The 23,676-nt window shown below is 45.3% G+C and overlaps 1 protein-coding gene across 2 annotated transcripts in view; it reads left to right on the forward strand.

The window, feature by feature from the left end:
- The window catches only part of ARHGAP29 (Rho GTPase activating protein 29), a 152,531-nt gene that overhangs the window by 123,607 nt on the left and 5,248 nt on the right, over window positions 1-23,676 (forward strand). For both annotated transcript variants that reach the window (XM_073571413.1, XM_073571414.1), the window contains exons 13-23: window positions 3,824-4,014; window positions 8,065-8,231; window positions 8,319-8,444; window positions 8,524-8,622; window positions 9,659-9,822; window positions 10,043-10,231; window positions 11,516-11,653; window positions 12,198-12,427; window positions 12,688-12,961; window positions 13,050-13,161; window positions 16,086-16,172. In XM_073571413.1, coding sequence (XP_073427514.1) covers window positions 3,824-4,014; window positions 8,065-8,231; window positions 8,319-8,444; window positions 8,524-8,622; window positions 9,659-9,822; window positions 10,043-10,231; window positions 11,516-11,653; window positions 12,198-12,427; window positions 12,688-12,961; window positions 13,050-13,161; window positions 16,086-16,172 — 1,777 coding nt within the window. The remainder of the gene's footprint in view (window positions 1-3,823; window positions 4,015-8,064; window positions 8,232-8,318; window positions 8,445-8,523; window positions 8,623-9,658; window positions 9,823-10,042; window positions 10,232-11,515; window positions 11,654-12,197; window positions 12,428-12,687; window positions 12,962-13,049; window positions 13,162-16,085; window positions 16,173-23,676) is intronic.

The raw sequence follows: 23,676 nt of genomic DNA on the forward strand, positions 1-23,676 counted from the left end.
AACTGCTGCCCATTACATAGTTAATAAGGTTGAAAAAAAGATTGAAAAAAGAAAAAAGTCCATCAAGTTCAGTCGAGAGGAGAAAGTTGTATGTACAACCGCAATACATGATGGGTCCGCTCCAGAAGAGCTAATCTATCCCTCCTAAGACCAATTGGCAATCCACTGGTCTAAACATTCAGTCCGCTGATTGTCTTCTGAGCCCACACTGTGTCCTTGAATGAAGCACAGGTGCCCAGAGGAGACAGGAAAACTGCAGCCCATCATACTCACACGAGTCCTGGGAAGCCTGGCACCAACATCCTGGAAAGACACCGGTGCAAGAGGGGAGTATCTGTTGTTCTTTACTGCGGAATTCACTATTTAAGGAGTTGTCCAAGTATTAGACAGTCCCTTTAAGTCCACTTTACATGGTCAGATAATCAGATAAGGGAGGTTTTGCAAGGAGCCAATGATTAACCCATGTAGACATGGTACCGATCAGCTGATTGCATCTTTTATGTGGCCTAAAATAGTTACGGTTGTCAGCAGCGCACCTTACCATGTCAGTAGTGGACATGCTGCTGACAGTATGCAAGCGGCACGAAGACCCAACTCTCGTTTTCATGATCTTTCGTTCCTGTAGGGTTCGTAGTAGGGCCTCTACACAAGTAATATAGACTTGTTATATAATCGATCAGCGCTCGTTATGGCCTGAAATCTTCCAGTGTCAAAGAACTATTGATTCTAGATTACCATAGGGAAGCGTTAAGGCCTCAGTTGTAATCGTCAATGTCTACGTGGTATTGATTACTTGGGATTGTCCTCGTAGCTCTGCAGAATGTCTCCATCTGTCTGCTGACCATGCCCTTATTATATAAGGGAGACGTCTCCAGTTCTGTGAGGTCGCTTTCATAAACCAGTTACAGATCCATGCTGGAGCCATGAGTTTCGAGTCCATAACGCGGGAACCGTTTCCTAGCTGTGAGGTCTAGTAAGCTGGTGCCAAAGAACAGTTTGGAATTCTCTTCATGATCTCACCAGTAGGAATCCAGTCCCGTCTGACAGTAAATATGAGGCTTCTGCACGGAGCCATGATATTATACTTGTGGGAAACCAGCCTTACACAAACATGCATGTACCGCAATCATTCCATCGATTCCAAGTATTAGCAGTTGTGAACCCGGGGGAATCTTGCATTCGTTTGTCTTGAAAGGACAATTGTGTTTACAAGTTAGTGGAGATTCCAGCAGACAGCGGCTCCAAAAAAAAACAATAAAAAAAAAACAACTTAGAAACGTAGCTTTTAATCTGCTGTTGTCTCTCGAAAAAAATATGTGCTCTATGTGCCAACTTTAATTTTTGTTTTTGTATTTTCATTGTTTCCTCCCCTTTTACAGTTTTTTTTCTTTTTTTCTTCCCATCAACTTAGTGGGCTTTTTTTTGCGGTAAAAGTTGTAATATTGAAAGACGCCATTCACGCTACCATGTACTATAGGGGTTAAAAAAAACGAAGCGGGGTGAAATGACAAAAAATTCAACCATTGTGTTTTGGGTTTATTTTTATAGTTTTAATTGTGCAGTAAAAATGACCTGGCAGCAAAATTCTTCAGATCAGCAATACCAAACTTGTATACATGTGTTTTGGTTTTTTTTTGTTTGTTTTTTTAAACTATTTTAGTCGCTTAAAAAAATTGAACTTTGTAATAGACTTGTTTTGTTTTCTCCATTTTCCAAGGCACTTACCTTTTTTTTTTTATTTCTTTGTCAGTGAAGCTGTGTGTAGGTTGTTTTTTGCATAGTGAGCTGGCATTTTTATTTTTTTTATGGGGCACATGCTACATTTTGATTTATTATTGCAATATTTATTGAAAATTCCCTAATAAAAAAGAAGCAATTATGGCGATTGTTTTTTTTTTCCTTACAACATTTGCCATACAAATGAAAGTTTTAAATTCTAATATATTAAACGTAAATGAATTCCGAGACAAAATATATATATATATATATACAGTGTGTATATATATATATATATATATATATATATATATAATACATCCATACACTTTTTTTTTTGTTTAGTTTGTTCTTTGTTTTGTTTTTTAATGGGCAGAAGAGGGAGTGATTCAATTTTTGTTTTTGTATTATATAGTTATAGAACTTTTTTTTTCTTATTTACTTTTTTTTTTTTTTTTTTTTAAGTCCCCTTGAAATAATTTGATCAATACTATTGTGGCAGCCCATCTGCACCCCAAAATTACAAGAAGGGGTGGGCTGATGGGAGCCCAAATGCTGCTGTTAGAAGAAAATGCCGGCTATCTCTCGCAATGGCACGCCACACAGGGTAGAGTGGGGTTTGGCTTCTAAGCCTCCTTCGTGCACCCTGACTCACTCCATGACATATATATTCGACATGGTACATTAAGGGTTTAAAACATTTTGGGCAGTGGGAGGCACCTGATTATGGTGGTGGCAGAATATGTAATTTATAATGACCACTGTTAATTATGCCCCAATATATTAGATGTATGAAACAGACACAGACTCTGGGAACCATATTTTGAGAGCCGGTGCGTAGTGACTTCTCGTTGCGTCTGGCGTTTCGGTGCACATGTGCGGCTTTGTAGTGTCGACAGACCTTTCTGCAGGGAAGGGTCGAGATGGTGCGGTAAGCTTGGTTCATGTATCAGAAAAGTTTTTTGCCAGAACCTTCTCTTTCCCCCTATATAATCCCAAGATGAGCCCGGTCTTGTAGTAAACACCTATCAGTTCCTTTTGGAAGGTGGATGACCGTTCTGATCTTGCCTATTTCATCTCTTTCGGTGGGAAGATGAAAACATCATCTTGGTCTAAACATGATTCTCCGTTGTCCCGAGTTGGAATAAAAAGTAGCTCTTTCTTCTTGAAAGCTGTCCAGCGGTATAAAGCCCCTCACTTCTGGTATCTTAGGACATTGTCCTCAGCTCTCCTGCCATAGTGAAGGGCCTTGTACAACAAATCGAGCCTGTGTGCGCCCGAGCTGTGACTGTTGAACCAGTGTTCTCTCTTGTAATAAGTTAATTATTTCGCTGAATGAGTCTTTTATTGCCGGAGTTGACTAGCTTTTAATCCTTGAGTGCCTTTTCCTTAAAATGGAACTGCTTCAAAGTTTAGTACTTCAGGGCAAACGACAGGTTGTGTCTAAATAATGCCGCCCCCCTCTGTGCAAAGGGCGAGAAGGCTCTGGAATCTCAAAGATTAGCGTATACAGTATTTTAAGTCACGGTTCTGAATCATCAGTGTGGGGTATCCTCAGTCTAGTGGGGGACATATGAAGAATGGTGGAAGGCTTTGGACTATTGCTTTTAAACATTATATTATAAAGTTAGAGTAATCGTCATCTTATCTCTTTTCCCATAAATCAATACTACACATGAAAATAAGCAACTTTGCAATATTTGTTATCAGAGAAATCTGCTTCTTTCTCCTCCTGGACTGATAATTCATTCTAAGTTCATGGGTGAAATCTGTGTTCGGTGAAGACCGATTTTTCCCATTGCTGATATAAGAGATTACAGTTAGTGCTCATCAAATTCTATGGAGGGGAGAGGAGGAGCTAGAGGTAGAAACAGACATCCTGCTTCAAGTTCTCTTGAAATGGCAGTTACAATTTGAATCTCTTGTTTAAAGTTGGTGTATAGTCATTTTAGAAGAACTTGCAGCAACATGTATAGTATGTATGTGCCCGCCTCTAGCTCCTCTCCTCTTCATAGACTCTTAGATGCACCAACTGTCATCTCCTATCTCTGTGAATGAAAATTCTGTTTTCAAACGTTTCTTATATATTCGATCCTTTTGTGTACAGGCAACAGTGAACTTATTCCAGATGCAGCATGCCCAGGTGGTATCGCTGCCCGTCAACTGCCAGACCCTGTGTGAGAACGGCAAGCGTTACGAGCCAGGCCAGCAGTATTCCGAGTTTGTGAAGAGCCTGCCCAAAGACGACTGTGGCATCGAAGTTGGGTCTTGTGAGGCCTCGCATGCACAGATTGGGCGGTGAGTCCATGATATAATACGGGGGGCACTACTGTATGTTACTGTATAATATGGGGGGCACTACTGGATGTGTTACTGTATAATACGGGGGGGCACTACTGTATGTGTTACTGTATAATATGGGGGGCACTACTGTATGTGTTACTGTATAATACGGGGAGCACTACTGGATGTGTTACACAGTAGTGCCCCCCCCGTATTATACAGTAACACATACAGTAGTGCTCCCCGTATTATACAGTAACACATACAGTAGTGCCCCCCCCCGTATTATACAGTATGTGTTACTGTATAACACGGGGGGCACTACTGTATGTGTTACTGTATAATATGGGGGGCACTACTGTGTGTTACTGTATAATACGGGGGGGCACTACTGTATGTGTTACTGTATAATATGGGGGCACTATATGTGTTGCTGTATAATACGGGGGGCACTACTGGATGTTACTGTATAATACGGGGGGCACTACTGGATGTGTTGCTGTATAATACGGGGGGCACTACTGGATGTGTTGCTGTATAATACGGGGGGCACTACTGGATGTGTTAATGTATAATACGGGGGGCACTACAGTATGTTACTGTATAATACGGGGGGCACTACAGTATGTTACTGTATAATACGGGGGCACTATATGTGTTGCTGTATAATACGGGGGGGGCACTACTGGATGTTACTGTATAATACGGGGGCACTACTGGATGTGTTGCTGTATAATACGGGGGCACTACTGGATGTGTTGCTGTGTAATACGGGGGGCACTACTGGATGTGTTGCTGTATAATACGGGGGCACTACTGGATGTTACTGTATAATACGGGGGGCACTACTGTATGTTACTGTATAATACGGGGGCACTATATGTGTTGCTGTATAATACGGGGGGCACTACTGGATGTTACTGTATAATACGGGGGGCACTACTGGATGTGTTGCTGTATAATACGGGGGGCACTACTGGATGTGTTGCTGTATAATACGGGGGGCACTACTGGATGTGTTACTGTATAATACGGGGGGCACTACTGGATGTGTTACTGTATAATACGGGGGGCACTACTGGATGTGTTACTGTATAATACGGGGGGCACTACTGGATGTGTTACTGTATAATACGGGGGGCACTACTGGATGTGTTACTGTATAATACGGGGGGCACTACTGGATGTGTTGTGTAATACGGGGGGCATTACTGTATGTGTTACTGTATAATACGGGGGGCACTACTGGATGTGTTGCTGTATAATACGGGGGGCACTACTGGATGTGTTGCTGTGTAATACGGGGGGCACTACTGGATGTGTTGCTGTGTAATACGGGGGGCACTACTGGATGTGTTGCTGTATAATACGGGGGGCACTACTGGATGTGTTGCTGTGTAATACGGGGGGCACTACTGGATGTGTTGCTGTATAATACGGGGGGCACTACTGGATGTGTTGCTGTATAATACGGGGGGCACTACTGGATGTGTTGCTGTATAATACGGGGGGCACTACTGGATGTGTTGCTGTGTAATACGGGGGGCACTACTGGATGTGTTGCTGTATAATACGGGGGGCACTACTGGATGTGTTGCTGTATAATACGGGGGGCACTACTGGATGTGTTGCTGTATAATACGGGGGGCACTACTGGATGTGTTGCTGTATAATACGGGGGGGCACTACTGGATGTGTTGCTGTATAATACGGGGGGCACTACTGGATGTGTTGCTGTATAATACGGGGGGCACTACTGGATGTGTTGCTGTATAATACGGGGGGCACTACTGGATGTGTTGCTGTGTAATACGGGGGGCACTACTGGATGTGTTGCTGTATAATACGGGGGGCACTACTGGATATGTTGCTGTGTAATACGGGGGGCACTACTGGATGTTGCTGTGGAATACGGGGGGCACTACTGGATGTTGCTGTGGAATACGGGGGGCACTACTGGATGTTACTGTATAATACGGGGGGGCACTACTGGATGTGTTGCTGTGTAATACGGGGGGCACTACTGGATGTTACTGTATAATACGGGGGGGCACTACTGGATGTGTTGCTGTGTAATACGGGGGGCACTACTGGATGTTACTGTATAATACGGGGGGCACTACTGGATGTGTTGCTGTGTAATACGGGGGGCACTACTGGATGTGTTGCTGTGTAATACGGGGGGCACTACTGGATGTGTTACTGTGTAATACGGGGGGCACTACTGGATGTTGCTGTGTAATACGGGGGGCACTACTGGATGTTACTGTATAATACGGGGGGGCACTACTGGATGTGTTGCTGTGTAATACGGGGGGCACTACTGGATGTTACTGTATAATATGGGGGGGGCACTACTGGATGTGTTGCTGTATAATACGGGGGGGCACTACTGGATGTGTTGCTGTGTAATACGGGGGGCACTACTGGATGTTACTGTATAATACGGGGGGGCACTACTGGATGTGTTGCTGTGTAATACGGGGGGCACTACTGGATGTTACTGTATAATACGGGGGGGCACTACTGGATGTGTTACTGTGTAATACGGGGGGCACTACTGGATGTGTTACTGTGTAATACGGGGGGCACTACTGGATGTGTTGCTGTGTAATACGGGGGGCACTACTGGATGTGTTGCTGTGTAATACGGGGGGCACTACTGGATGTGTTGCTGTGTAATACGGGGGGCACTACTGGATGTGTTGCTGTGTAATACGGGGGGCACTACTGGATGTGTTACTGTGTAATACGGGGGGCACTACTGGATGTTGCTGTGTAATACGGGGGGCACTACTGGATGTTACTGTATAATACGGGGGGACACTACTGGATGTGTTGCTGTGTAATACGGGGGGCACTACTGGATGTGTTGCTGTGTAATACGGGGGGCACTACTGGATGTGTTGCTGTGTAATACGGGGGGCACTACTGGATGTGTTGCTGTGTAATACGGGGGGCACTACTGGATGTGTTGCTGTGTAATACGGGGGGCACTACTGGATGTGTTACTGTGTAATACGGGGGGCACTACTGGATGTTGCTGTGTAATACGGGGGGCACTACTGGATGTTACTGTATAATACGGGGGGGCACTACTGGATGTGTTGCTGTGTAATACGGGGGGCACTACTGGATGTTACTGTATAATACGGGGGGGCACTACTGGATGTGTTGCTGTGTAATACGGGGGGCACTACTGGATGTTACTGTATAATACGGGGGGGGCACTACTGGATGTGTTGCTGTGTAATACGGGGGGCACTACTGGATGTTACTGTATAATACGGGGGGGCACTACTGGATGTGTTACTGTGTAATACGGGGGGCACTACTGGATGTGTTACTGTGTAATACGGGGGGCACTACTGGATGTGTTGCTGTGTAATACGGGGGGCACTACTGGATGTGTTGCTGTGTAATACGGGGGGCACTACTGGATGTGTTGCTGTGTAATACGGGGGGCACTACTGGATGTGTTGCTGTGTAATACGGGGGGCACTACTGGATGTGTTACTGTGTAATACGGGGGGCACTACTGGATGTTGCTGTGTAATACGGGGGGCACTACTGGATGTTACTGTATAATACGGGGGGACACTACTGGATGTGTTGCTGTGTAATACGGGGGGCACTACTGGATGTTACTGTATAATACGGGGGGGCACTACTGGATGTGTTACTGTATAATACGGGGGGCACTACTGGATGTTACTGTATAATACGGGGGGGCACTACTGGATGTGTTACTGTGTAATACGGGGGGCACTACTGGATGTTACTGTATAATACGGGGGGCACTACTGGATGTGTTGCTGTGTAATACGGGGGGCACTACTGGATGTGTTGCTGTGTAATACGGGGGGCACTACTGGATGTGTTGCTGTGTAATATGGGGGGCACTACTGGATGTGTTGCTGTATAATACGGGGGGCACTACTGGATGTGTTGCTGTATGTACTGGCGCCTGTTATTTCCTCCAGGAGAGGATAGTTGCAGAGAACAGCACGTTGTTTGTTGGGCTAGATGTTCATATTTTTGGGAATTTTTTATATATATTTTCAGGCTAATGTCAAAGGGAGAAGAGAACAGTACCCGTGCATCACAAGGAAACCTATCCCAAGGTTCTGCCGAATATCCAGTTCAGTCTCTGGAAGATGTCGGCAGTCCTCTCTATAACCGATCTCGGAAAATTGGGCAGAAGAGATCGAGTAGCAGTACGGATATTCAGGGTAGGATATCTAACGCCTCGATGCATCATCTTGCCCCTTCCATGATTTTCGGAGTCTGACTGTTCTGCTTGGTTAATAATCTTACAGCGATCAGAGGTCCACCATTCAGGTCGTGGTCTACTGGTAACCAGAGCGGAGGCATGTGCAGCGACTCCGAGAGCGCAGGGGGCAGTAGCGAGTCCCGTTCCATGGACTCTCCATCAGCCAGTCCAGGTACATTTCTGAATTGGTAGCTTCTGAACACCTGCCTGTATAAAGGGGATCCTGGGACTAAGGTGTCCTTGTATTTCAGGAGACTTTAAAAGACGACTTCCTAGAACTCCATCCACGGGAACCATGTCATCAGCAGACGATCTGGATGAGCGAGAGCCGCCTTCTCCTTCAGATAATGGTAATTATACCTGCGGTTGGTTAATGAGTTTAGTAATGAGAATTAGGATCGTGCTAGGAGCCGACCATCTTTATTCTAGGTGTACTGGAATTAGAGATGAGCAAATGTGCTTGTCTCGTTTTAAAAGGATTGTCTCTTTTCAGAAAAGTTTTCTATAAGCTCTGTTAGTAATGAAAAAAACATACATACTATGCCTTACTCACCCTCCTTGGGTCCAGCGCTGAATTTCTGCCACTTGTTGTTTGCAGTGCTTTTGTCACATAGACAGCAATGGAGCCAATCACTATGCTCCGCTGCTCTGCCCATGTAAAAAAACATTAGATGCACGGTCGGTCACTGAGCTCACCGATTGGCAGCAGCGCTTATGTTGTAAAGTCAACACTGCAGACAATTACAGAGACTGAGAGCAGCTGGGGAGAAAGAGTACATAATAGTTTTTTTTTTGTTTTTTTTTGTTGTTTTTTACTGCTAATAAAGTTTATAGAAAAAACATTTCTGAAAGCGCACAACACCTTTTAAAGGGTTTTTCCTACAAATTCACAGGATCGCCAGAACCCCCCACTGACCTCTAGTGCAAGAGTTGTAAGTCCCACTTATTCTTACCTGTGATTGCAATTAAATGGAGCGACTTGACCTTAAATGCCCCGGGTACTCCATTTATTGTCCGTAGGATGGCTGGAGATGGCGGAGTACAGCACTTGACTTTCTCCGTCTGCCCCATAGTGCAGCAGCGCACATATACAACCATCTGCACCATTCACCTAGAAATTGCCGTAGGTTCAGATCCTCTTTCTATAGCTCGCTGGGGGGTCCCATCAGTTAAACATTTATTCCTCATCCTGCAGATGGGGGGGGTTAAATGTCTTTTGTAAGAAAATCCCCTTAAGTGATTATAAAATGTATTCTTGAACCAAAAGGCGTTCTGTATATTTCTGAATCAATGACACATCTTTACCAAGTTTTTTATAAAACTTTATAGGGGGAAAAGAAAAATAATTCCGCCCCTCTATTATTTATGTCTCGTTTTCCCTTCTAGGCTTGAACGACCTTGTTTCTGAGATCGCCAATTCCCCCGGACCCTTCCGCAATACCATCATGTCCAAAGCGGCCCAGACTCACAAACTGCGGAAACTACGAGCCCCCTCCAAGTGCCGGGAGTGTGACAGCCTGGTGGTGTTTCACGGGGCCGAGTGTGAGGAGGTAAGCCGGGCTAGTAATTCAGGTTTTGGCACCAGAAAAAAAAAATGCCAAAGCTATGGGACGTTGCCTCTCTTGTGCATGCTTTGTATGGCTTTACTGCATTTCCCGTCCCACCCATGACTTATTTCCTCCCTTGCTTTAAGTCAATGATTACACAATTGTTATTATCAGCCTCTGCATAAAGGGACAACAGTCCATGTGAAGCCTTCCTTTATTTCAGTGTTCTCTTGCTTGCCATAAGAAGTGCCTGGAAACGTTAGCCATTCAGTGCGGACACAAAAAGCTTCATGGAAGACTTCATCTCTTTGGAGTAGAATTTACTCAGGCCGCCAAGAACGCTCCTGACGGCATTCCTTTCATTATCAAGAAGTGTACCTCCGAAATCGAGAGCAGAGCACTGTCCATAAAGGTAAGGGTTAATACGCGCCCACATTGGACGTTCCCGATTGACCTTTTTGGTAAGTGCCAGTTCTTGGTTGTACGGTAAAACATGTAAACAGCTGATTTGCACATGTATGAACCGACCTTGTATATTGTGATGGCTACCCATATGGCCATCTTCAGTTTGTCTAATTGCTCAATATCCCAAGGTGAATGCTGTATGTACAATGACTCATTGTATTTTTTTATAAATGGTTATCTCATGCCTCTTATTAAGGGGAAGTCTGAAGGAAAGATTAGATGTAGTCACACGGTGACATGGGAAAGTCGTCAAGTATAGATGTTATCCCTTATTGATAGGATGGGGTATAATTGATAGGTCCCTGTGGGACCGATAACTAGATCCACATTGATGGGGCTCTGTAGAATGGAGTGGAGGTCAAACATGAACCCCCTCTGCTCCATTCTCTCTGTACGGGATTACTGGAGGTAGGTGAGCATTGCTCGCCTGCCAGTCCCATAGAGGGTGAATGGATCGGAGTTGTACTTGCTTGACCTCCGCTCCATCCTGGAGAGCGCCACTATCGGGAATGGTGAGCGTCCCAGCTGTCGGACCCCCAGTGTTCAATGAGCTATCCTACTACTAGGTGTATATACTTGGTGCAACCCCTTTAAAACATGTTATCTTCTCCAGTCCCAGTCTTTTGTTCATTAGCTGTCAGGGGGGTGCTCACATTTCTACAAATCCAGCTGTAGAGGTTAAAGGTCTCCAGATACACATAATATTTCAGTGCCTCTGGTGGTGCCAATATTGATTTAGAAGATTTTATTGGTTCCATCCCATTAGGTGGACACGTTCAGCATTGACTTAGAAAAAGCTTCAGGTGAAGGTGCTGAATGTTGATAGGCCCCCATACACACAAGAAATGTGTGCCACACCGTATGCTGGCAATAATTGAATGTCCAGTGTGATATACATTTATGATTGATCTGTAGTGAAAATCCAGGTGCCGGACAATGGAAAAGTAAGGGACCTATTTTTAGTGGGCATGTACCAGTGGTAAGATGTATTAGGTCTATAGGTGCCTGGTGGTGGCATCCATGGATTTGGTCAGTGGTATAAGGACATCTGCTTGTTAATGGTCACTCCTTGGGTTGCACTTTGGATTTTTTATCCTTTGTACTTTTAGAAACATTTGTTAACAATTTTTGTAAAGTCTTAACACTAAAAGTACTGGGTAGTTGATATTGATGTGTTTTGCTAATTGTGCCATCCAGGTTGCTTTATGGGGTTTAATATTCTGACTTTCAGGGCATCTATCGAGTGAATGGAGCAAAGTCTAGAGTTGAGAAACTGTGCCAGGCATTTGAAAATGGAAAAGACTTGGTGGAATTGTCAGATCTGTACGCGCATGACATCAGCAATGTCCTCAAGCTCTACCTCCGACAGGTATGTGATTTGGGATAGGCTGGAATTGAGCAAAAAAGATTTGACGGACCCTGGTCCAGCGAACACGTCTGTTGCTGCTGACCCGGAGGCCTTTACACATTGTCCAACCTGTCGGCAACCCCAGCGTCCCTTCTGATTAGTAGGACTGACGTCATAGGTTTGTCACGCCACAACAATGATGTTGCACCATCCTACTAGTCAGAAGAGATTCCCGGGATGTCCTGCAAACCACCTACCAGCTGGCATCCCCAGTTTCTTTTATTAGTAGGAAGGTACGACATCATTGTGGCACCACAAACTCATGGCGCCAAGCCTACTAATCAGAAGGTGTGGTGGGGATGCTACATGTAGGACAAGGTTCGCAGGACTCTGACTCGCCTGCCACCGACTGCTGAACGTCCTGTAAATCTTTTTGCTCAACTAGTAATTAACATTTGTCATCTGACCTTTTAATACCATTTGATCAGAGCCTTTTCATTCCAATACTTGGTCACCTTTTCCATATTATCACCTAGTGATTTCCGTTCATTCTGTTACTCTCCAGCTGCCAGAGCCTTTGATTTTGTTTCGTCTTTACAATGAGTTGATTGGATTGGCCAAAGAGAGTCAACGTTCCACTGATGACGTTGACTTGAAAGCTAGCAGCCCTCCGTTAAAGAGGCAACCATCCGGAGTGGAGGTGAACAGAGTCGTCATTAAGATCCGAGATTTGCTGAAACAGTTGCCACTGGAACACTACAACACCTTACAGTTCTTAGTTGGACATCTTCATAGGTAACTATAGAGCAGAACGATGCATCAGTGGTTAATAGATGCGGATCCGCCATAATGTCTGTAAAGGGGTAATCTGGCCCCGTTCAATTCTGCATAGGGTGCAGAGTGGGGTGCGATTACGTTATGTCGGTGTCCAGCACCTGTCCTATTGATCAGTGCACAATACCTGATTCTCATTGTCATCTTGTTGTCTTACATCATGTGCTGTATTCTTCCTACTTCTTTTCAATTACAAATGCGCTTCCATTTATTAAATGTAGGGTCACAGAAGAAGTGGAAGAAAACAAAATGACTGCTAGCAATCTAGGAATAATATTTGGCCCCACCCTGCTTAGACCACGTCAAACCGACGCCACCATCTCGCTTTCCTCTCTGGTGGATTATCCGTATCAGGCCCGTATAGTGGAGCTCCTGATATCGCACTACGATAAGATATTCGATGTGTCCCGTCAGATGATTAATCCTATGGATAAGGCAGAGGATAGAGAGCCACAGCACATCCGAAAGTCCCAGTCACTGCCAGTGGGGAATGAGGTGAGAGTGACACCGTTCTCATTTCTTCCACCTGCAGAAGGCAAACTGGAATGAGATTGTTCTTACGCAATTTTTCTTGGCTTCATAGAGTATTATTCTGTCAAAACGTGCCAGCTCCCTTGATGAAGCGGCATTGGAATTTAAGGGCGTGGAGGAGAGGGAAGTCCGAAGTCACAGTATGGATATTGTCGAGGAGAATGGTAAGCAAAGCTCCAAAACGGTATCTGAGGCCCATAGCAGCCAATCACAGAGCAGCTTTTATTTTATTAGAGCAATTAAAAAAAAAAAACAAACATTTTTCATCTTTTTCCCCAACTATAAAGCTCACATGGAAATATGAACATTTCCAAAAAATGTATTATAAAAAATCATTTTCAATGACTCATGGAATCATAGAATGTTACAGAGTTGGAAGAGACCTCTGGGGTCATAGTGTACAACTCCCCTGCTCAATGTAAGGTTCACTAAACCATCTCAGAAAGATGTCTGTCCAACCTCTGTTTGAAGACTTCCATTGAAGGAGAACTCGCCACATCTCGTGGCAGCCTGTTCCACTCATTGATCGCCCTCACTGTCAAAAAGATTTTTTCTAATATTTAATCTGTATCTTCTCCCTTTCAGTTTCATTTCATTACTTCTCATGTTTCCATGTGCAAATGAGAATCCTGCATTGAGCAGGGGGTTAGACATGGTGACCCTCGAGGCCCCTTCCAGCTCTACCAGTCTATGACTCCTTGAGAATAAGGATGATCCCTCTACATTGTGACAGCCCTTCAGATATTTGTAGACCCACTATTAAGTGTCTCAGATATTTCAACCTTTCCTCGTAGGACATACTTTGCAGTCCACTTACCATCCTGGTAGCTCTACTCTGAACTTGCTCCAGTTTCTTCTTGTCTTTTTTTTTAAAATGTGCTGCCCAGAACTGGACACAGTATTACAGATGAAGCCTGACCAAGGAGGAGTAGAGGGGGATAATTACTTCACATGATCTAGTCTCTTAATAAATCCTGTGGTTTTTTTTTTGCTGTTGCATCACACTGTTGACTATTGTGCAGTCTGTGATCTATTAGTATATCCAAGTCTTTCACACGTGCTGTTGCATAGTTCTATTCCTCCCAATCTATAGATGTAATTTTTGTTTTTTGTTGCGCAGATGTAGGATCTTGCATTTGTCCCTGTTAAATACCATTCTATTAGTCGCTGCCCATTGTTCAAGCTTATCTAGATCCTTCAGAAACCTTTCTCTGTCTTCTCTAGTGTTAGCTATCCCTCCTAGCGCTGCATTGTCTGCAAATTTGACTTATCTGGATCATTTATTAAAATGTTGAACAGCATCGATATGTTGAACAACTGACCCAGTTGTAAGAGGAAAAACGGAAAAAAACAATCCTTTTTTTTTTAGATATTTTATGATACAAATTATGCTATCAGGCAATAATATCAACATCTAGAATTATACAAAATTTGTGAAGTGCTTGGAAAAATCATCAACTTTACAATTTACTTCTCATTAAAAATACTCTGCTCTTGAGAATAGAGGGATTTTTAATTTTATACTTGTGTTTACTGCTCGCTAGCTTACCATTTATGGACTGCAGCAGTGGCCAGCCCACTAGGTAAGGAGCGCAGCACTTGCAATCTCTTTGCTATAGAGCTTGTAAGCAACGCTCTGAAGCTGCTTGGACTTCATTTACTCCTCCTGTTATTCAAAGCTGTCTTTTTGCAGCATTGGAAAGCGTACAATTTGGGTCAGCAGATCAGCCATGTCTCTCGTGTAAGCTGTGCATCTTTGGGAGCAGACTGCGCCTTAGCAAGCATTAGGGGAGCAGTGCATTCCTAAAGCGCTATTTTGAGACGACCCCATAATTAATATTTCGGGGTACAGTATTTACAGTTATGAGTTTCATACGTTTAAGAGCTTTGTGATATTTAACATTTTTTTTGCAGTTGTAGCCTTTAGTATAAGGCTGAGTTCACACGTGGCATTTTTTTTGCATTTCCGCGGCGGTTTTAACCTCGCGATTTTGCCGCGAAAACGTGAAAAATAAGCATCCCATGCATTCCTATGGGATTCCACAATGGTGTGCTAATGCTGCGGTTTTTACCGCGGCGGAATCGCTTTGCGGTAAAAAACGTAGCATGCTCATTAATTTTGCGGAATCGCGGCGATCCCGCACCCATAAGAATGCATTGTTCTGCTTACTTTCCGCATGTGGCTGTGCACACCATGCGAAAAGTAAGCAGAACATTTGCGGATGGTACCCACGGTCCGGAGGAGAGGAGACTGTCCTCCGGGCTTTGGGTACCATATCCCTGTAAAAAATAGAATTAAAATAAAAAATATTGTTATTCTCACCTTCCGACGTCCCGCGCAGCCTTCCCGCCTCTCCACGCTCCCGGTCCCAGTAAGCCTTTGCGAGCGATGACGTCCGTTCTTGCGGGATCGCGAAGTCTCGCGGTTATTCGCGCGACGTCATCGCGAATGACCGCGAGACGTCGCGATCCCGCGAGAACATCGCGGTAATTGTCGCAAAGGATTACTGGGACCGGGAGCGTGGAGAGAGGCGGGAAGGCTGCGCGGGATGTCGGAAGGTGAGAATAACAATATTTTTTTTTATTATTATTTTTTACATTCTATCTTTTACTATTGATGCCGCATAGGCAGCCTCAATAGTAAAAAGTTGGTCACACTCGTCAAACACTATGTTTGACGAGTGTGACCAACCTGTCAATCAGTTCTCCAAGCGATGCTCCAGATCGCTTGGAAAACACTAGCAATTCTGCAAGCTAATTACGCTTGCAAAATGCTAGTTTTTCTGCTGGAAAATCGCGAGAATTTAAAATGCGATTTTCCCGCGGAATGGAATTCTGGAATTCTCGCAGTAATTTCCGCGAGAGTTCCGCTACGTGTGAACCCAGCCTAACTCTTTTATGACTGTCATGTGGAGGTCAGTATGTTAGTGTATCTGTAGTGCTAGGTTTCTTGCCCGCTGGTTATTCCTGTATACTCTGTACCAGTGTTGACTCCCATGCGATATACATATAGATTTATACTGAGATTCTCAGTGTTCAGTGATCCGTTCCATCCATTTGTTCTCAATTTGAAATTTGAATATTACAGAAAATAATCTTAGTGAATCTGAAGAGAGGAGAGATTCCTCCGTGGCCGTCAGTCCCGTCTTTGCATTGCATGGGTCAGATGAACAAGGTGAGTGTCCAGCCTCATGTAATGGAACAACTATGGTAGTAAATTATGCTTGTCTGAGTTTGGGCTCAATCTAAAATCTACCCTGAGCTTTCGTTATAAGCGTCCATGCGTGGCATTGTAATATCAGCAGATCTGTACACAATGTATTTAAAGGGAATCTGTCACTATGATTTTGCTACCTAATCTGAGAGCAACATAGTGTAGGGGCAGAGACACTGATTTCAGCCATTTATCACTTATTGGGCTGCTTGCTGTAGTTTTGATAAAATCACCGTTTTATCAGGGGATTATCACTGGATGACTAGTTAACCTTGTACCTGGGTGAACTCCATATTCATGCGCTTTGTGTAACCCCGCCCCATCACTGCTTGACAGCTTTCTGCCTATGCACAGTGTACACAGGAAGCTGCCAATCAGTAGTGTGGGCGGGATTATACTCAGCTCGGCATTCAGAGATCTGCTAGATCTGCAGCAGATAAATCGGCGATTTTATAAACACATACTAAGCAGCCCAGTAAGAGACACATCGCTAGAATCTGGGTCTCTGCGCCAACATTATGCTGCTTTCAGGTGGGATAACAAAAATCTTGTGGCAGATTTAATTTAAGGCTTTTCATCCTCCCTCCAATTTGAACCTATATTTGATGTGTGTGTGTGTGTGTGTGTCACCAAATGTATGTGATAGATGTATGCAGATGTATGACTGTTTGATCACTGGGACCCTCACCGATCACTAGACTAGGGATCCCCGAGCCCAGCGATTTGACTTGCCTGTACAACCGCGATAAGGATCCTAGTGATTAGTTGGACATTATCAATAAGACCTTTTTTCCCTTCACCCATGACAGCACCACATGAGAGAGGGATCCGCCCCGCCAGGACAGGAACCTACTGAAACATAAGGGGCGGCACCTCTCCCCCGCTTCAGTTGGGTTCCTGTCCTGGAAAGGAATCCCTCTGACAGCGGCGGTGCCTGTCAGGATGAAAAGACCCAGGGCCGTCCCGGCGGGTAAAAATTGCAGGGCTAGCTTACCTGCGACGCCGGCCGTCGGCAGCTGGTAGCGCAGTCCCCGGGGTTTTGCCTGATTCGGGCCCCGGGTTCGTGCGGGCACGTCCCGATGTCCTCCCTTCGGAGGTCCTCCCCGTGCCGCCCTCCCCCTGCGCGCGCGCCCGTCCTTCGCCTGCATGCAGGGGAAGCCGGGGGCGGAGACCGGCGTCTGACGTCAGCGGCGCAGAGGATTCTGGGAGCGCGACCGCTGACGTCATCAGGACGTGACGGTCATGGCGCCGGGCGCGACGCCGGCCAGGAGAAGCGGCTGGCGGTCGCGGGGGGGAGGGGTAATGAGGGGCTCACTCACCGATAAAAGAAGGAGCAGAAGCGGCTGCAGGGGTGACAATGGCGTCTCAGGAGGATCGCTCACCGTCCCTGCCCCCATCGCAAGCTTCTGGTCGCAAGAGCCGCTCGAGCGGCAAAAGCAGCAGCCGTCCATGTCACCGATCGAGGGATTCCTCGAGGTCAAAAGAGCGCAGAGCGCACGCTCCTTCGCAGCCCCAGAGCCCGGTATCAGTCTTTCCTGGGTGGTGAGTGATCTCCGTGAAAGTTAAACAATATTATAATAGGCCTTCCTATGTCTTTTTTTTTTTTTTATTAGGGAGGCAAAAAAGCCATAAGCAAAAAAAAAAATAGAGAATGTGCCATATGCCACAGCCCTTTAGCGAAAGACTACCCAAAGGACTTATGTGTCAGCTGTATCCAGCGGACTATGGCTGAAGAGGTGCCGAGCCTGGCAACAAACCTCAGATCGATAATAAAATCTGAGGTACAGGGCTCACTTAAAAAATTATTAAAAAAGAGTAAGAGTAGGAAAGCCTCCCCGAGTTCCTCGTCAGGCTCCTCCTCTTCGGAGTATCAAGTTGAGCACGGGTCATCTTCATCCTCAGACAGTGATACGGGGGGCAGACCTTGCTTTCCCGTAGAAGATACGGACGCTCTCCTTAAAGCCATTAGGTCCACTATGGGCCTGCAGGAGGAGAAGGTAGAGAGATCACTGGAGGATGTAATGTTTGGCGGCCTGCAAGAAAGGAAAAAGCGTACCTTTCCGGTCAATGACAAGGTTCAGGCCCTAATCGAGAGAGAGTGGAAGAAACCGGAGAAGTCAGGTAGCCTTCCCTCCTCTTCAAAGCGAAGATACCCCTTCGAGGCTAAAGACACGGACGTCTGGGACAAGGTCCCAAAGATTGGCGCAGCAGTGTCTAGGTCTTCCAAGAAGTCGGCCCTGCCCCTGGAGGATTCAGGGGTTTTGAGAGATCCCTTGGATAAAAAAGCGGACTCATACCTAAGGCACACTTGGGAGGCAGCGGCAGGGGGTCTGAAACCAGCAATAGCCGGCACCTGCACAGCCCGGTCATTAATGGTCTGGTTGCAACAACTTGAAGAAAAATTAGTCTCCAAAGTACCAAGAGAGAAAATATTAGGAGAAATGTACCTGCTACACGGAGCTGCCGCCTTCTTGGCTGACACCTCCGCCGACTCGATGAGGTTAACGGCAAGAGCAGCGGGGCTATCGAACGCCGCAAGACGGGCGTTATGGCTCAAAGGCTGCCCTGGGGACATTCAATCTAAGGCGAAATTATGCTCGTTACCATGTGATGGGCAGTTCCTGTTTGGAAAAAACCTGGATGACATCCTGGAAAAAGCCGGTGATAAAAAGAAGGGCTTCCCCAGATTCATGGGTGATCAGAGGAGACCGCCCTTTCGGAGGGCAAGGTTCAATCGAGGCCGTCCCCCGGGAGAGCGGAAAAGGTGGGACGACAAGAGGAAAAAAGAACCAGGGTTCATGTTTGGGGGAACTACCTCAACCGCCAAAAAATCCCCGCAATGACACCAGCCCTCCTGTGGGTGGAAGATTGAGGCTCTTTTCCCAAGAATGGGAGAAAATATCGGCCAACAATTGGATTCTGAACATTATAAAGAAAGGCCTAAAAATCCCCTTCTTCCAGCATCCAAGAGCTTCATTTGTGGTGACCCCCGTCAGAAAGGAACCAGGAGAGCAATCAGCCATAGAAACAGAAATCTTAGGACTGTTGGAGAAACAAGTTCTGATAGAGGTCCCAAAAGATCAAGAGAGAAGGGGGTTCTATTCTCCCCTCTTCCTAATAAAAAAACCCGACCTTTCCTTCAGAACGATAATAAATCTCAGGCGCCTCAATCAATGGATTATGAACCAAACATTCAAAATGGAATCAGTGACTTCGGCCATAAAGCTGTTACACCACAACTGCTTCATGGCCGTAATAGATTTGAAGGATGCCTATTACCATATCCTGATGCACCAAGAATACCAGAAATACCTGAGGGTAGCCCTATACATGCAGGGCGACCTCAGGCATTTTCAATTTACAGCTCTTCCGTTTGGCATCTCCATAGCGCCAAGGATTTTTACAAAAGTAATAGCGGAAATGACAGCTTTCCTTCGAATCCACAGTGTGATTATGGTGCCTTACTTGGACGATTTTTTGGTCATTGGCAATTCAGAACATCACTGCGCACATCAGGTAGAGAAAATAACAGAGACCCTGCAAGAACTGGGTTGGATGGTAAACTTAAAAAAATCAAAACTTCAACCCCTAAGGAAACAAACATTTCTAGGTTTCGTCTTGGACTCCGACCGTCAAGTTTGTATCTTGCCAGAGAAAAAACTAGAGAAGGTGAGAGAAATGACCCTTACGGCAATACAGCATCCTCACATGACCCTAAGAAGGGCAATGTCCCTGTTGGGCACGCTAACAGCCTGTATCCCGGCGGTCAACTGGGCACAGTTTCATACCCGACAACTGCAGGCGGAAATCTTGTCAGCCCAGAGACGATTGAAAGGGCGTTTAGAAGGGAAGCTGGAACTTTCCGAAAGGGGGAAAAACTCTCTCACTTGGTGGCTAGACGGCACAAATTTAGCAGGGGGAACTTTGTGGCACAGGCCCGTGTCCGATGTAATATTGACGGACGCAAGCTCCTCGGGATGGGGGGCACACCTGAGAACATATGGCCCAAGGGTCCTGGGGTCACATAGAGCAGAAGGCTTCCTCCAACTTAAGAGAGTTAAGAGCGATAAACAGAGCCCTAGAGGCATTCATTCCCATGTTACAGGGTCAAAACGTCCGAATTATGTCAGAAAACAGGGTGGCAGTGGCATATGTCAACCACCAGGGAGGGACAAGGTCAAACTCCCTAATGGACGAAGCCAAAAGAATCTTCCTCAAAGCAGAACAACATCTAACCTCCCTAACAGCCCTACACATCAAAGGGACAGAAAATGTTCAAGCCGACTTTCTAAGCCGCAACAAATTAAAACAGGGAGAGTGGGCCTTAAATCGTGTAATATTCCAGAGGATAGTACAGTTATGGGGGCAGCCAGTGATCGACCTCTTTGCCACCAAAAACAACCGGCAAGTGAGGAGGTTCTGCTCATTAAACCCAGGGGAAGACCCGTGGGCAGTAGACGCTCTACAAATCCCGTGTCTGTTCAAACTGAGCTATGCCTTTCCCCCAGTAGCATTAATCCCGGCAGTGGTAAAAAAGATAAGAGACGAGCAAGCCAGAGTAATCCTCATAGCCCCGTTCTGGCCAAAAAGACCGTGGTTTTCACTACTACAAATGATGTCTCTCTCGGACCCGTGGGTACTGCCAGAAATTCCAGATTTATTAGCTCAGGGGCCGATATTCCACAAACAAGTCAAGGGGCTCCATCTGACGGCGTGGAATTTGAGAGGGCACTTTTGAGAGATAAAGGGTTTTCCCCGGGGTTGGTGACTACTCTAATGAAAAGTAGAAAACCAATAACAACCAACATATATGGCAGGACGTGGAAGAAATTCCTACAATTCCTGGGAAAACCGTTAGGTCAAGAACCCCCAATCGAGTCCATCTTGGAGTTCTTGCAGGCAGGCCTACAGATAGGCCTGGCGGTTAATACCCTCAAGGTACAGGTTTCAGCGCTGGGTGCATTATACAATTGCAATATAGCGGCAAACAGATGGGTAGCCAGGTTCATAAAATCTTGCCACAGATCTAGGCCAGTTTCCTTACCGAAAATAGCTCCATGGGATCTAAATCTGGTACTGGAATCCCTTACGAAGGAGCCGTTTGAACCCATACAGCAGATTTCAACTAAAAATCTCACCCTAAAAACCATCATTTTGGTAGCTCTAACGTCGGCACGTAGAGTTAGTGACTTGCAGGCCCTTTCAGTCAACCCACCATATACCCAGATATACCAGGATAGGGTGGTTATGAGAACAGACACTGCTTACTTGCCGAAAGTAGTAACTAACTTTCACCGAAACCAAGAAATTGTCCTCCCTTCCTTTTGCGAGAATCCGAAAAACCCAGGGGAGGAGAAATTTCATAGCCTAGACGTTAAAAGAACCCTAGTAGAGTATATGTCTATAACCAGCCAGTGGAGGAGGTCCCAGTCCCTATTTGTAGCCTTCCAGGTTGCCAGGAAAGGTTATGGAGTGTCAAAGGGGACTATTGCCCGATGGATTAGGGAGGCCATTAGTGTAGCCTATTCAGCTAGTGGCGTCCCGGTTCCTGACGGCATCAAGGCTCATTCCACCAGAGCCGTGGCGACCTCCTGGGCTGAGAAAGCAGAGGTATCAATAGAGCAAATTTGTAAGGCCGCTACCTGGGCCTCACCCTCAACTTTCTTTAGACACTATAGACTAAATCTATCCTCCTCGGCTGACTTGACCTTTGGTAGAAGGGTGCTGCAAGCGGTGGTCCCTCCCTAAGGTGTTCGAAGTCTCCAGAATCTCTCATGTGGTGCTGTCATGGGTGAAGGGAAAACCACCATGGTTACTTACCGGTAGCCGGTTTTTCCTTGTGCAAATGAGAATAAAGTTGATCCTTCCACAATGTGACAGCCCTTTAGATATTATAATATATGATATATATAATACAGTTGTGGCCAGAAGTATTGACACCCCTGCAATTCTGTCAGATAATACTCAGTTTCTTCCTGAAAATGATTGCAAACACAAATTCTTTGGTATTTATTATCTTCATTTAATTTGTCTTAAATGAAAAACACAAAAAGAATTGTCCTAAAGCCAAATTGGATATAATTCCACACCAAACATAAAAAAGAGGGTGGACAAAAGTATTGGCACTGTTCTAAAAATCATGTGATGCTTCTCTAATTTGTGTAATTAACAGCACCTGTAACTTACCTGTGGCACCTAACAGGTGTTGGCAATAACTAAATCACACTTGCAGCCAGTTGACATGGATTAAAGTTGACTCAACCTCTGTCCTGTGTCCTTGTGTGTACCACATTGAGCATGGAGAAAGGAAAGAAGACCAAAGAACTGTCTGAGGACTTGAGAAACCAAATTGTGAGGAAGTATGAGCAATCTCAAGGCTACAAGTCCATCTCCAAAGACCTGAATGTTCCTGTGTCTACCGTGCGCAGTGTCATCAAGAAGTTTAAAGCCCACGACACTGTGGCTAACCTCCCTAGATGTGGACGGAAAAGAAAAACTGACAAGAGATTTCAACGCAAGATTGTGCGGATGTTGGATAAAGAACCTCGACTAACATCCAAACAAGTTCAAGCTGCCCTGCAGTCCGAGGGTACAACAGTGTCAACCCGTACTATCCGTCGGCGTATGAATGAAAGGGGACTGTATGGTACAGTAGGAGACCCAGGAAGACCCCACTTCTTACCCCGAGACATAAAAAAGCCAGGCTGGAGTTTGCCAAAACTTACCTGAAAAAGCCTAAAACGTTTTGGAAGAATGTTCTCTGCTCAGATGAGACAAAAGTAGAGCTTTTTGGGCAAAGGAATCAACATAGAGTTTACAGGAGAAAAAAAGAGGCATTCAAAGAAAAGAACACGGTCCCTACAGTCAAACATGGCGGAGGTTCCCTGATGTTTTGGAGTTGCTTTGCTGCCTCTGGCACTGGACTGCTTGACCGTGTGCATGGCATTATGAAGTCTGAAGACTACCAACAAATTTTGCAGAGGTCATGGGTGTTCCAGCAGGACAATGACCCAAAACACACTTCAAAAAGCACTAGAAAATAGTTTGAGAGAAAGCACTGGAGACTTCTAAGGTGGCCAGCAATGAGTCCAGACCTGAATCCCATAGAACACCTGTGGAGAGATCTAAAAATGGCAGTTTGGAGAAGGCACGCTTCAAATATCAGGGACTTGGAGCAGTTTGCCAAAGAAGAATGGTCTAAAATTCCAGCAGAGCTTTGTAAGAAACTCATTGATGGTTACCGGAAGTGGTTGGTCGCAGTTATTTTGGCTAAAGGTTGTGCAACCAAGTATTAGGCTGAGGGTGCCAATACTATTGTCTGGCCCATTTTTGGAGTTTTGTGTGAAATGATCAATGTTTTGCTTTTTGCTTCATTCTCTTTTGTGTTTTTCCATTTAAGACAAATTAAATGAAGATAATAATACCAAAGAATTTGTGTTTGCAATCATTTTCAGGAAGAAACTGA

The sequence above is a fragment of the Dendrobates tinctorius genome, unplaced genomic scaffold, assembly GCF_039654945.1.
Source record: "Dendrobates tinctorius isolate UK_male_01 unplaced genomic scaffold, ASM3965494v1 ptg000029l, whole genome shotgun sequence".
Taxonomy (NCBI): Eukaryota; Metazoa; Chordata; class Amphibia; order Anura; family Dendrobatidae; genus Dendrobates; species Dendrobates tinctorius.